Source organism: Chlamydotis macqueenii, chromosome 4 (genome assembly GCF_036417535.1).
Source record: "Chlamydotis macqueenii isolate bChlMac1 chromosome 4, bChlMac1.mat, whole genome shotgun sequence".
NCBI classification, from domain to species: domain Eukaryota; kingdom Metazoa; phylum Chordata; class Aves; order Otidiformes; family Otididae; genus Chlamydotis; species Chlamydotis macqueenii.
The window spans coordinates 76,456,019-76,470,880 of record NC_141559.1 but is presented as its reverse complement, the minus strand read 5'-3'; the positions used below and the strand labels follow the sequence as shown (position 1 = coordinate 76,470,880).

Genomic DNA, 14,862 nt, shown 5'->3' with positions numbered 1-14,862 from the left:
TAGGGAATACAGAACAAAGCAAACAACCGTCTGCCCCCAAAGACCCTGTGAATAACCCTTTTAGACCTCTTAGGGACAAACTGCAAACCTTGAAGCAAAAAAAAAGGGTAAGACCCAGACGGCAAGTTGGCACACCAGTCCAGAAGATCAAAACTTATCAATGGAATAACACAGACAGCCCTCACATTTACCTCCCACTCGGCCCCCAAAGACAGCTTGTACATTTTTTAAATTGACACAGGACCTTAGATTTCAATAATCTCCAGTTTAGATGCCCAAAGAACTTAAGTTAAGCCTGGTTAATGGAGGGTTAAAATAACAGAATTTACCAGCACAAGCTAAACTTGTTATTGCCTGGGCAGAAAAAGCTATCAAGGCACCAATTAACAGTATTTTCAGGGAAAGAACATGTGTTAGGCTTTGATGTATTACAAGAACAAGTTTGGAAATTGCCAGATGGCAGTGAGGGTTTGCTCTTTTAGCTGCCTGGGTATCCTTGGTTAGCTGAGCAAAAATTAGCAGCTCAGCGTGGGCGCCAGTGAACTGGCGTAGTTTGCTTACTGCGAGCTGCACTCACGCTGCCTGACTCAAAAATAACGAATGTCCCTCAGTATCGCAGCTCTGCCACAGCCCAGACGAGTATTGTGGAGGTCATATATGACCTAGGAAAAAGACACATTATTTCCCAAAAGCACCCCCCATATAATTCTCCAGTGTGGCCAGTTAAAAACCAGACAGGACTTGGCACCTTACTATAGACTATAAAAAGTTAAATGCAAACACCAGCCCTCTCATGGCCACTGTCCTGGCCACCTCCATGGCCACGTTTCCTACAGGTATTGTAGAGAACATGTATTCTTGAAGGGATAGAAAAGAAGCTTTGTGTACTTTGGTTAAGCTTTTCCCTGCCTTATGAAAGATAGTACGGAAGAAAACGCTTCTGAAACAACAACAACTCAGCCTGGAACTGGGACAGAGTGAGGTTAATATTCAAAAATGGATAACAGAAGGGTAGATTTTTTTTCAAGCTAACACCTTCTTTCTTCTAAGTTGTTTGGGAATTAAACTGCTCCTCTAGTGATTGGTCTCAACCATATTTCCTTTTTCCCTTTCCTAGCTGCTGCATAAGAAGTCATCCTATAAATGGGAAACGACAGGCTCCGTAGAGGAGAGCATGCCGTGGTTTAACTCTGTGTACGGTTTTGTCAGAACCACAGGAAAACTGGCACAATGACTTTGGGATTTAGTAGACTTTTCATACTAACCTTAGTCAAAATGTTCATACAGGTGTGGGGTTTTTTCTCTCTGCTTAGCCCCCTTACCTTCAGAAGAATTGAGAGGAACTGTGATACACGGGTCCATGGTTTCAGACCTTTTCCCTTTCTTTCTAGTCTTAATGAATCGGCACACGAGGAGGCTTTTGCGCCGTGCTCAGAGTGGGAAGCCTTTGGTGAAAATGACGCAGTAATGACAGTGCAACATGGAATAGAAATAACAAGGTAAATACCGTAATGGTTATGATGTTCTTTCTGTTTTTTTTGCTTGTACTGTGAAGGTGTCCTTGGCTTTTTTCAATCTTCTTTTTCCTTCACTGTTGAATACTACTTTTTTTTTTTTTTCTCCTTACACTTCCGCCAATGTGTGGTATGTTTGGTTGTTCATAGAATCATAGAATCGTTGGGGTTGGAAGGGACTTTCAAAGGTCATCTAGTCCAACCCCCCTGCAAGAAGTAGGGACATCTCCAACCAGATCAGGTTGCTTAGAGCCCCATCCAACCTGGCCTTGAACGTTTCCAGGGATGGGGCCACCACCACCTTTCTGGGCAACCTGTTCCAGTGTTCTACAACTCTCATTGTAAAAAAAATTTTTCCTAATATCCAATCTACCCCCCTCTATTTTAAAACCATTACTCCTTGTCCTATCGCAACAGGCCCTACTGAACAGCCTCTCCCCATCTTTCTTGCAGGCCCCCTTGAGGTACTGGAAGACCGCTATCAGGTCTCCTCGGAGCCTCCTCTTCTCCAGGCTGAACAGCCCCAACTCTCTCAGCCTGTCCTCATAAGAGAGGTGCTCCAGCCCTTTTATCATCTTTGTGGCCCTCCTCTGGACCTTCTCCAACTGGTCCATGTCCTTCTTATGTTGGGGGCTCCAGAACTGGACACAGTACTCCATATTAACACAGCCTGGCATTCTCTCATCACATCCTGTATGGCGCTAGTTACCAACCATAGATTGAAAAGTTCCATTAACTGAGTATAATGCAGATCTGTTTTAATAAGATCACTGTCTTTTCTGCCTTCTGTCCCAAGATTCGCTCAATAGGACCAAGTTGTCTGCAAGGCTGCTAGGTGGATATATCCTGGTTATTTATCAAACATATATAATTTATACACGTTCCTTTTCCGGGTTAAGTATAGGTGGCCCGTCCACCTTGGACAAAACCAGTAATTTGGTGTCTCATTCAGTATAAAGTCAAACCAGTGTCCAATTGATGTTAAGTGACACGTCATGATCTGAGTTCCAGGAGTATCCCCACATACTATCTTTGATGTTAAAAAATTTGCAATATAATTATATATATATATATATGTATTTTTCAGTTCACCCAGTAATAGATGGCATTTTAGACCATCGTACCAGGATGTTAACATTGTGTTGAAGTCGCCTCCGGGGCCTTTTCCCCGCGGCCTCATTCCCATTAATAAATAGACAATAAATAACTTTATTCCCAATTCATTAAGTGCCATTACAATCACGATCTCACAACGCTTCTAGGTTTACTCATAAATATATGCATGATATCTACAGATGTAAACAATGCTCGATTTGACATTTGTCGAGCTACCTTTTCCCGTCGGGAAGAGGAGAATACCAATTCAGTTAGTAATTCATAGTTGTCCTGATGCCATTTTCCACGTGCACCAATAGGAAAACCATAAAATTTAATATTCTCACAATTGGTTAATTCTTGAATTTGTATTTTTAAGTGTTCATACTTTTTAACTTTTTCATTTGCTGCATCTACAAGGGAGGCAATTTTACTTTCATATCTTATTATTATATCCACCACCAAGGCCTGATTGTCTTTGACAAATATTAGATCTGGTTTATACAATTCATTTTGGCCACTTTTCAATAGGCATTCATTAAATATAATCCAATCTTTCTTTTTGTCCTCATTTGCCAATGATTCACATAATTGATTATGTCTTTTTATCCTCGCATCTTGGACCGTGGGACAATAACCTATAACATGGGGACAAGATTCATTGTCTGCCAAACAATGTTGGCATGATTTAATTTGAGCCTCTTGTCTGCCTCCTGCTAGAAATTCCCTTGTAGGGCAGACATTTGCTCTCAGCTATAATGCGGTGATCAGTTTTCTGTGAGGAATGCCCCTGTAAAATTCTAACCAGCTGTTACTAATTTTATCTTTTTCAAAGTTGGAAATTCTACGGCCCTGGGATAAGAGTTTGGTCCAGTTCACAAATTCTTGTTTTCTCCAGTCACAAGGTCTCGGAAAGATGACTTTCAGGGCAGCTATTTCCCATTCTGAGGCTGGTTCCTCACCACCAACTCCCTCCGATATTACCATGACCATGCTAGAGTCCCAAATTGATGGAATTTTATCCACCTTCCCTCCAGCTGTAACCCATAATTTCTCGCTCTACGCCCTCTTCCTGGACGACTGATCGAATTAATTCGTCTGATGACTGCGCAATTCTATGCAGTCTTTGGGCTTGAACACTAGGGATCGAGCCCACAAGTCTTGTAATACCTAATCCGCCATCTCGAGTGCTGGAACAGAGTATGGCGTCACGAGTACTGGCTGGTAGATGTAGCCATTTTTTGACCATGGTTCGTATAGTCAGGTCACAGAATTACAGATCACAGAATTATTATCAAGATTGGAAAAGACCTAAAAGATCATCCAGTCCAACCATCACCAATACTTCTCAGCTAAATCATATCCCTCAACACAACATCCAAACGTTTCTTGAACACCCCCATGGTCGGTGACTCCACCACCTCCCTGGGCAGTGCATTCCAGTGCCTGACTACCCTTTCCGAGAAGTAATATTTCCTAATGTCCAGCCTGAATCTCCCCTGGCGCAGCTTGAAACCATTGCCTCTAGTTCTATCACTGTCTACACGAGAGAAAAGGCCGACCCCTAGCTCACTACAACCTCCCTTCAGGAAGTTACAGAGAGCTATAAGGTCTCCCTTGAGCCTCCTCTTCTCCAGACTGAACAATCCCAGCTCCCTCAGCCGCTCCTCATAAGGCCTGTGCTCCAGACCCCTCACCAGCTTCGTAGCCCTCCTCTGAACGCGTTCCAGGGCCTCAATGTCTTTCTTGCAGTGAGGGGCCCAAAACTGAACACAGTACTCGAGGTGCGGCCTCACCAGTGCCGAGTACAGGGGGACAATTACCTCCCTGTTCCTGCTAGTAACACTGTTTTTGATGCAAGCCAGGATGCCGTTGGCCTTCTTGGCCACCCGGACACACTGTCGGCTCATGCTCAGCCGAGCATCAATCAGTACCCCCAGGTCCGTTTCCTCCACACAGTCCTCCAGCCACTCCGCCCCAAGCCTATAGTGCTGCATGGGGTTGTTGTGGCCGAAGTGCAGGACTCGGCATTTGGTCTTGATGAACCTCATCCCATTGGCTTCAGCCCAGCTCTCCAGCCTGTCCAGATCCCTCTGTAGAGCCTCGCTACCCCACACTCCCAGCCAATTTGGTGTCATCTGCGAACTTACTGAGGGTGCACTCAATGCCCTCATCCAGATCATCAATAAAGATATTGAAGAGGACAGGCCCCAGCACCGACCCCTGGGGAACACCACTTGTGACCGGTAGCCAGTTGGATTTAACTCCATTCACCACCACTCTCTGAGCCCGGCCCTCCAGCCAGCTCCTTACCCAGCCAAGAGTGTACCCATCCAAGCCATGGGCTGCCAGCTTCTGCAGGAGAATACCGTGGGAGACAGTGTCAAAGGCTTTGCTGAAGTCTAGGTAGACCACATCAACAGCCTCTCCCTCATCCAGCAGATGGGTCACTTGATCATAAAAGGAGATCAGGTTGGTCAAACAGGACCTGCCCTTCATGAACCCATGCTGGCTAGGCATGATCCCCCGGCCATCCCGCACATGCCGCATGATCTCCCTCAAGACTATCTGTTCCATAACCTTCCCTGTAACCGAGGTCAGGCTAACAGGCCTGTAGTTCCCCGGATCCTCCTTACAACCTTTCTTGTAAATGGGAGTCACGTTGGCAATCCTCCAGTCTTCCGGGACCTCACCAGTCAACAAGGAGCGCTGATAGATGATGGAAAGCGGCTCGGCTATCACCTCCGCCAGCTCCCTCAACACTCTTGGGTGGATCTCATCCGGCCCCATGGACTTGTGGCAGTCCAGTTGGAGTACTAAGTCTCTGACCATTTCTTCCAGAATCACAGGGGGGTTAGCGTGCTCCCCAGCCGAGACTACCAGGTCAGAGAGAGGAGTACCCTGAGGATAACTGGTCTGACCTTTAAAGACAGACGTAAAGAAGGCATTCAGAACCTCCGCCTTTTCCTTATCCTCAGTGGTCACATTCCCAGCCTCATCCAGCAAAGAGTGGATATTCTCCTTTGTCCTCCTCTTACTGTTAATGTATTTATAAAGAGTTTCTTATTCCTTTTCACCCCAGTGGCCAGGTTAAATTCAAGCTGGGCTTTTGCCTTTCTGATTTCACCTCTACACATCCTAACGACTTCCTTGTATTCATTCTCAGTTGCCTGTCCCTCCTTCCACAGGCGGTAGATTCTCTTTTTCTCCCGGAGCCTCAAGAATAGCTCCCTATTCATCCACGCCGGTCTTCTTCCCCGCCGGCTCATTCTGCAGCTCAGGGGGACCACCTGCTCCTGCGCCCTTAAGACTCCCTTCTTGAAGAGCAACCAGCTCTCTTGGACCCCTTTGTTCGCTAAGACTGAATGCCAGGGGACTCCCCCTACTAGTCTCTTGAACAATTCAAAGTCCGCCCTCCGGAAGTCCAAGGTAGCAGTTTTACTATTCCCCCTCCAAGCTCCACCATGAATTGAGAAATTTATCATTTCATGGTCACTCTGTCCAAGGCAGCCCCCAACCTCCACATCTCCCACCAGACCTTCCCTGTTTGCGAACAGCAGGTCTAGTGGGGCAGTTCCTCTCGTGGGCTCTCTGACCAACTGCATTAGGAAGGCATCCTCTATGTACTCCAAAAACCTCCTAGACTGCTTCTTCTGTGCTGTGCTGTACTCCCAGCATATGTCAGGGAAGTTGAAGTCCCCCATGAGGACAAGGGCTGACAACCGTGCAGCTCGTGCCAGCTGCTTGTAGAATACCTCATCTGTCTCTTCATCCTGGTTTGGCGGTCTATAACAGACGCCCACCAGGATGTCTGCCTTGTCAGCCCTTCCTCTGATCTTTACCCATAGGGATTCAATGTTATCATCCCCAGTCACAATCTCAGTAGCAGAAAAGGATTCCCTAACGTAGAGAGCCACACCACCACCCCTCCTTCCTTGCCTGTCCCTCCTGAAGAGTTTGTAGCCATCCATTGCAGCACTCCAGTCATGGGAGCAATCCCACCACGTTTCTGTTATGGCAACTAGGTCATAGTTTGCCTGCCGCACTATGGCTTCCAACTCTTCTTGCTTGTTCCCCATGCTGCATGCATTAGTGTAGACGCACCTCAGCTGAGCCCCTCGCCTCTCTCCTAATCCCAATACCACTTCCCCAGGCCGATCTCTAGCAGGCCTGGCTTTATCCCCTTCCCCCTTCCTATCTAGTTTAAAGCTCTCTCTATAAGTCCCACCAGCTCCTGGGCAAGTATCCGTTTCCCTTTTGGAGACAGGCAATTCCCATCAGCCGACCTCAGGCCAGGTGCTGAGTAGACTGCCCCGTGATCAAAGAATCCAAAATTTTTGCATTTGCACCAGCCTCTCAGCCATGCATTTATAAGATGGCTTTTTCTGCTTATCTCAGTGTTTGTCCCTGCCACCAAAGGAATACTGGCAAACACTACTTGTATGCCTGCTCCATCAACTAACTTCACCAGCCTCCTAAAATCACGTTTTATAATCCTCAGGCTTCTATCAGCAATCCCATCGCTGCCAGCCTGAACTATCAATAAAGGGTAATAATCAGAGGGGCGGATAAGGCTGGGGAGTTTTCTAGAAATATCCCTGACCCGGGCCGCAGGAAGGCAGCACACCTCCCTATGGGTAGGGTCAGGCCGACATATTGGACCCTCTGTTCCTCTCAGAAGAGAGTCGCCCACAACTATCACCCTCCTTTCTTTCTTGGAGGAGGCAGTCTTCAAACGTGGAGCCGTCTGCCTCACCTTGGGCAAGCTTGGCGGCAGCGCTCCCATGTCATCATCACTCACCTCTCCCTCTGGTTTCAGGGCTTCATACCTGTTACAGAGAAGGACCAGGGGAACCGAGGTAGGTCGGGATGGGGGTTGCCTGCGACGCCGGACTGAGACCTGCTGCCATTCCTCCTCTCCTCTCGAGCTGTCTCTCCCTGCTTGACTATGGTGAGAGAGAGGGGCCATTACTCCCAATACTCCCTCAGTCTAGGAAGTGCAATCTCTGCGCCTTTCTTGCAGAGAGTCACTCCACCAGTCAATCTCCCACTCGCATTCTCAGAAGGTCCACAGTCTATCTACCTCCTCCCTAAGCTCCACCACAAGGCTGAGCACCTCGTCTAGCTGCTCACACCGCACGCAAGTCACATCCTTCCCATCCTCCCCTGGCAGCAGCAGTCTGAGGCACTCCCGGCAGCCAGAAATCTGAACTGCCACATTATGGAGCAGACCCTCTGTCTGGGTTGCCACAGTCTTCACGTGGGAAGCCTGTTTCCTGGTGAGGACCATGTTTGAAGTGTTGGTGTCGGGGCCTGTCAACCGGAGAGCAAGTTACCTGAGAAAAGACAAGAGCACTCACTCGTGCTGATACAAGACACAGCCTCCACTCCCACTGCCACCTAATTGAATGGGCAGTGCAGGCAGCCCTCAGATACTGACTACCTCCACCCTAGGTGCTCAGAAAGGCTTTCCACACCTTCTGTGTTGCCTTGTCCCAGGTCTCTCTTTATCCACAAAGCAAATGGGTCAAGGTCAATTACCAGAAATAAAGAGCAGGCAGTGTCAGCTCTGCCCCTGGTCAGGAGCCCTCCCACAAGCTGCCAGCTGCTAGCCCAGGCACAGCACTGCTGCTGGCTCCAAAAAAAACTCTAAAAAAAGAGCTTTTCTGGTCGCTTTTCTTCACTTCAGTTTCCTTCCTCAGTGCAGTTTTACCTGCTTGAAGCTGGTCTCTGAAGCAAAAAGGTCAAGCAATACAAGATATGTGGCCTTGACATTATTAGTATATACCCCTGGCTACTAACTAAAAGGGGTAACCAGTCCGGAGTGACCCCGCCGAGACTTGTGTTATTTTCTCTTTCCAGGTACGGTACCGGGAATGATACTGGAATGCCTCCCTTCGGGATCAGATTGATCATCGGAGGAATACCGATCCTTCTCACAGGACTAATCGGCATCAATATGGTCCAGATCCCTCCACAAGCCCATCATATGGGGCGGAGGCCCTCACTTCTTTTATTTGTGCTAATCAATATAGTAACTAGTACATTCTGCATCATGCATGTTTAAAATTGATAGAAGTACAGGAATATTGGGAGAACCAACAAAAAGCTAACAACTCCAATCACTAGTAATCACACAATTGTAAAAGCAAGTAAGAGTCACCTTATTTCTGTTACACCAGGTGACAGAATCTCTACTGAATGTAATGTGGCAAATTATTCAAAGGCAAACACCTACATGATCGTCAGGAAGATAAATCAAACTTAATCAAGGAGAGTAGGCTGTCCCTCATGCCCTAATTGTATAATTAGTTTCCTCTCTAATGACACAACTATAGAAGCAGTGTGCCTGCAGACAGATAAAGGGAGAAATTGTGAAAATGAACTGTCCTTAAAGGTCATGCTAACGTCTACTCCCAGACCTCACACTACACCAACAACTACCCCTACTACCTATCAACCTACTCCCTTTGCTATTACTCCCACAACTGACCAAGCTACAAATCTACGAACTTCTGCAATTGGACCCTATGCTATTAAACGTATAGCACAGCAACAAGTCCTATTTAACCCACTGTGGTCCCTGAAAAGGGCAGAACTGTCCATATGTACTAATGTGTTTAAGTGTATAAGAACACTTTGTGAAGACTTAGTTGTTGATAAAAATTTTACCCATAATTTGTCAAATCAATCAAATGTAGGTGTTTGTAACTTTGTAAACATTACTGGATGTGACTTTACACAGCCCCAGGGACCTCATAGGCACTGTTAAAGAAAAACTACACGTTATTTCAAACCTTTGTACCTTCCCCCAGCTGAATGAACTTGATGCTGTTTCACAAGCTATTGAAACAGAGACTTACAGGCATTATTACAAGAAATACAGCAACAAAGCAAAACCACATTAATAACTGGACATCACAAAGAAGAAGAAATACACCGTATGCTAGGAAGAGTGAAGAAGGATGGGGAACACCACTGGTGGAAAACTACTGGGATGGTCTCCAACGGCAATGGGTGTACTGAACACCATGTTATATCCTGTAGTAGTAATGTTTGCCCTTCTAGTAGTTTGTATTGGTATTACTGTCTTTTATATATTTTAGTCTGATTTTTGGCCTGATCAGTATATCTCATTGTAAAACATACAGAACATCTTGCTACTGATTGTATGGAACTATCTTATAATTAACATTAATTAATTTTGTATTTATCAGTTAATCCTCCAGTAGACAACATGATGCTATTACCGCCTCATATTTATAGCACAGAGGCAAGAGGTGACCGTACCACCGCTCTGTGAAGCAAAGTGAATTGACTGTAGTCACGGGGTGGAGTGTGACGGGTGCACCCACCCTGACTGTGTGAACAGCACTTTGGTTCAGGCATCACCGACCAGGAGGCTTGCCTGAAGTCAGCCCTGCTTTGCAAACCTTGAGAAATTGCACTGGGCCGTATCTTCTCAGGAACTAAGGAAGCTGGGGCATGGCTTCTCAGGAGCTAATGGTGGCAGCCTGAGCTGGAACTAAACAAAACTAAAATTGCTACAGCTGCACACCCTCACAAAGAGAAGTTTGGCTACGAGTCAGTCACTTTACGCTGTAAATATCTGTAGCCCCCCGAGCCCATTGAGCTCTCCTGCACGGCAGCGGGCTACATGGCGGTGATCTCCCCTTGGGCAGGATGCCTCTCAAGGTTACTCCTCGAGGCTGAGAGATCCCTTACTCGGCATCTGTTATCTACAGAGAGGTAAGCGACATTTTATATTAGATCTAAAGCATACTGTGTACAAGCTGGCTTAATTATTAGAAGGGCATTAAGTAGTAGAGTGTTTGACTGCCGTTCAATTATTGTTTAATTACCATTTGATTACGGATTAATTATCATTTAATAATTATCATTTAATCATCATTCAATCATTGTTTAATCAGTATTTAATAAAACCTTTTGGTTAACCCCACAGTGATGACTTCTCTTAATAATTTGCCGGTGACAGCCGTAAGTAGATGGTTATCAATTACATGGTGAACACAGGCTTACCTCTATTGAAAAGTATAATCATTACAGTAAACAGAAAGTCTCACCTGAGTGCGTGGAACAGTGTATGTCTGGTTAATTTCCACCAGAGATGTAAAGGTTTCTAGAAATAAATCACTAAGGCTTTGATGGATCACAACATTAGCTGCATTGCTTATGGGAGCATGGAGCTTTTCTCGGAGCTCCCCGTACTCTGTGGAATTCAACCTGAAGAAGAAAAGATGGAACAAAATGTTACCTTGCTTATCCATTCAAATACCTCAATAGTACATTGCAGAGGTTAACATAAGAAAAGTGAATCCACAGAAAAGCTAGTTAAGTTGGTACATTCTAGTCAGAATAAACAGACAGTGAGCATTTTGTGTCAAAAACAACAACTAAACAGCAAAAGAAAACAACTTAGACAACAGAACGTGCTGTCTTCCTTCATATCTGTGTCCAATACCCAACAGGATATGCCACAGAGTAGCTAAAACATAATACATAAATAAAGGAAGGCTTCTGAAGTAATCAGCATGAACAAAACCAGTAAGGGTACGTAAGTCATGCATTAACTGTAAAGTACTGCATGAACAATTTCCGTCCACTTTTTAAATGCCTATTTACTTCTACCATATCTAAATTCTAGTTTATAAACTCCTGAGGACAGAAATCAGAGTTATATCACGTGGCACGTATCACAATGGTGATATAGTACACGTAAGTATCGGAAGAATGTCAATCAGTATCAGTTTCTGTGATTTCATGTAACAATTTCAGATAAAACCTGAAATTTCACAACGGTTACAAACCTTTGAACGTGACTTACATTTTGATTTAAGGCTGTAACAAGCTGCGTTTCACACTACGTTGCTTCTGCTAAAGTGAGTCTCTCTAAGTCAGGCTCACAGATTGCAAGTGGCACATGAGACCTCGTGCAGATCCTGTAGTGACACATTACTGTTGTTACCCCTTTTTAATGTAACAGATTCAGAACTCCCCAGCTGGATGTTTCTGCTCATTAAACAGCTTTCATGGAGAAGCCCTGCGAACATTGCCCTGAAATTCCTCATTTTTCCTACCGTTCGCTGAGTTCCCAGAGCCCAGTACAATGCAACGCTGGCTTAGCTTTAGTTGTCAGTGGTCTCCATTGTTTTAACTATTACAGGATAACGTTGTCTGTTAACAGATACTATCTGTGCAAATAACAGAGACCTTTGTATCAAGAGGAAAAATTCACCTTGAACACCCAGGGCAATGTGGTCTGCCTACACAAAAGCATTTTTCTTCCAGAAATATCCCACTCTATCTTCTGATTCTGCATATATACACAATGATCCTATATCCTTAATAGGGGAATTTTGTTCTGTGGCACTATTCTTAAATCCTATATGACTGCATTGTAGCAGAGATTTTCTATTTCTGACATATCTTATTACAAGAACTTTTTAAATGCTCTTCTCAGTGCTGTTCTGTTTAGCTACAAAATAAAATCTTGGGGTTTGGATTTTTTTTTCCCTAAAAGGAATTGCCAAAGAAACCATGATGATTTTCTCAGCTGGGGATGTAGTTTTATCACGCTGGCACTGAAGCACTTACAAAAGAAAATCATTAGTTGTTTAATACTTATTTGGTCACCACTCTCACAGGTCTATAAAAGCCTCCTCTTTTCTGAAGATTGTCATACTTACCTTAACTAACCTCTCATTCTGAGCTCTGTCCACCTGGATATCTAACACAATCACCTCTTTCCCTTCCTGATGCTTGCCAAGACCCTTCTGCTCACCTACAAGTCCTGCGATCTGCCTGCTTTTAATTACCTAGTAAATAAAAGCTGCTGACGTAGGAATTTACAGCAAACAGACACCCAAATGCCTTTTCAAATACACAGCTGCAGAAGCACCAGCATGGCTTTGTGTACTTCTAATGACACAACGACAACAAAGACTTTAGCACCATTCTAGTCAGTGTCACAGGTTTCTGCAGAATTTGTACTTTTGCCTGGATACACAGAGATTGCTGAGAAAAACAGCGTGGGCCCTTGGAAAACAAGCCCTAACAGTTCACAGCACGTTTGCTATGATTTACTGCTACAACAACACATAAATCAGAAATGTACCAAAATTACTTCCTTGCCTCAAGGGCAGTTAGCTTGCAGTAGCTCAGCGAGAACACTTCTGAGCAGTAACAAAATTATGAGCCTTAAGCAGAAGGAGGAGGAAAAAAAAAAAAAGTGAACAACAGCCAGTTTTAGACAAATGACTGCTTATTCTTCCCCAAAATTTGGAAGACCAAAGATTCTCCCTTTTCTTCCTGTTCTCTTCCACCTAAGTTTTTTCCAGTTACTTCTTTCTGCATCCAGTGCAATCCTCTTCCTAGAAATGGATCAAACAGGGCATTCCCTCTGTTTAATCACTGCGCATTCAATACTGCAGGTGTACAAATCTTTCTAAACCTTTCTCCCTGCACTGTGTGGCAGAACTGTGCGTACAGCATCTCCGAACACCAGGCAGGGAGCAGAAAGGAAAGGAAGAGACCGAGGGAGTCTTCAGATGTGACACAGAGGCACTCCATAAGAACTATCAAATAGCACAGATATAACAGGGTAGTTGTTTTACCGGATATCAAATGCCTTCACATAAGGATTAACACTGGCAACACGGATGGTGAGGAACTGCACAGGTATATTTGAGTCTGGGGTGAGTTCATGCTGTCTGGAGTCTGTCACCGTCAAATGAATGTCCTGCTGCTGGGCAACGTGTAAACAGTAGGTGGTCACTTTAATCACCCATGTGTCCGTAACAATCACCCTTGCTCCTGGGGCTCCAGTAGCAAATTTGTCGATTCTCCTAAATTCTGTATTGATGGAAGAAGCTACTGCCCTCCAACCCGACTGCGGGAGAGCATAAACAGCAAGTGTTCGGGCTAACGGATGATTATTCCAACCTTTCCGTGACCAGTAATACGCCAGGGCACCGGCGACTGCTGGAAAGAGAACAGCGAAGAAGAAGAAAGTTTTCCATCCTTTCGAAGCCAAGTAGAAAAAGCAAAGATGTTTTTCAGGTGCAGCAAAGCACATACCAAGGTAATAACCTGCAAGGAAAAAGATTTAATTTCAGAAAATGATTAAGTACAGGCATAAACACATACCCCTGACACATATAGTTATCTAACCAGTGATCTCACCTCCAGGAGAGGTATTGTACTTCTGGATGACAACTCAAATTCAAGCCTCTTGTCCTAAGCACTTTGAGGTAAATTCTTACCTGTCACTGATTTTTACCAGAAATATGTAGCTAAATGAAGCTGATTTAAATTTAATAGAATCATATGAAGCATAGAATGGTTTGGGTTGGAAGTGACCCTAAAGATCACAAGATCATCTTGTTCCAACCCCCCTGCCCTGAGCAGGGACACCTTCCACCAGACCAAGTTGCTCAAAGCCCCATCCAGCCTGGCTTTGAACATCTCCAGGGATGGGGCATCCACAGCTTCTCTGGGCAACCTGTTCCAGTGCCTCACCACTATAACAATGAAGAATTTATTCCTTATGTCTAATCTAAACCGACCTTCTTCCAGTTTAAAGCTATTAAATTTGCAGGTTAAATAAAATGACTTGTAAGGTGACTCTTAGTTTTAGCAGAATTATATGGCTAAAAGAAGCCGATTGAAATTCGCTTAAACAAAACGCTGTTCCTTTGTAACTGCGTGTACTCCGACGCAGCTAACTACTTACAAAGAGCTGAAGGTGCGCGCTACAGAGAGGCTTGAGCGCTCCTACAACACTATTTCCACGATGAATGCTGTGATCTACATCACCCACACCTGCGTGCACCCGCCACACGGACACTGGTGGGGTTCCCGAGCGCAGGCTCAACCCCCTCACCCCTTGCCCGTGGGGACCCCCCCCAATACCACCACCCCGGGCCCTCCCTGCCGCCGGCCGGGGCTCACCGAGGGGCAGGAGGGAGTGGGCCAGCAGCGTGCCGGTGCTCCGCCGCAGGTGGTACTGCACGAAGGCCGCGTCCTCGCTGCCCAGCCAGGCGGCCAGCAGGCTCTGCACCGTCAGCCCCGCCGAGCGCACCTCGTCGGGCGGGAAGACGAAGCAGACGACGAACACCAGGTAAGCCAGCGTGAAGGTGACCGCCGGGCTCTCCATGGTGCGCCCCGCCGGGCACGGCACAGCCCGCTCCCGCCGCCCGGCCCGGCCCTGCCCGGCCCCGCGGCTCCCTGGGAG

At 45.7% G+C, this 14,862-nt stretch overlaps 1 protein-coding gene across 1 annotated transcript in view; it reads right to left on the bottom strand.

Annotated features, from left to right (window-relative positions):
- TMEM129 (transmembrane protein 129, E3 ubiquitin ligase) overlaps positions 1-14,862 on the bottom strand; it is a 25,559-nt gene extending 10,697 nt beyond the window's left edge. The window contains exons 1-3 of the mRNA XM_086747891.1: positions 14,580-14,862; positions 13,244-13,718; positions 10,694-10,853 (exon numbers count right to left, since the gene is read on the bottom strand). Of these exons, the coding sequence (XP_086604017.1) occupies positions 10,694-10,853; positions 13,244-13,718; positions 14,580-14,784 (840 nt within the window). The 5' untranslated portion in view covers positions 14,785-14,862. The remainder of the gene's footprint in view (positions 1-10,693; positions 10,854-13,243; positions 13,719-14,579) is intronic.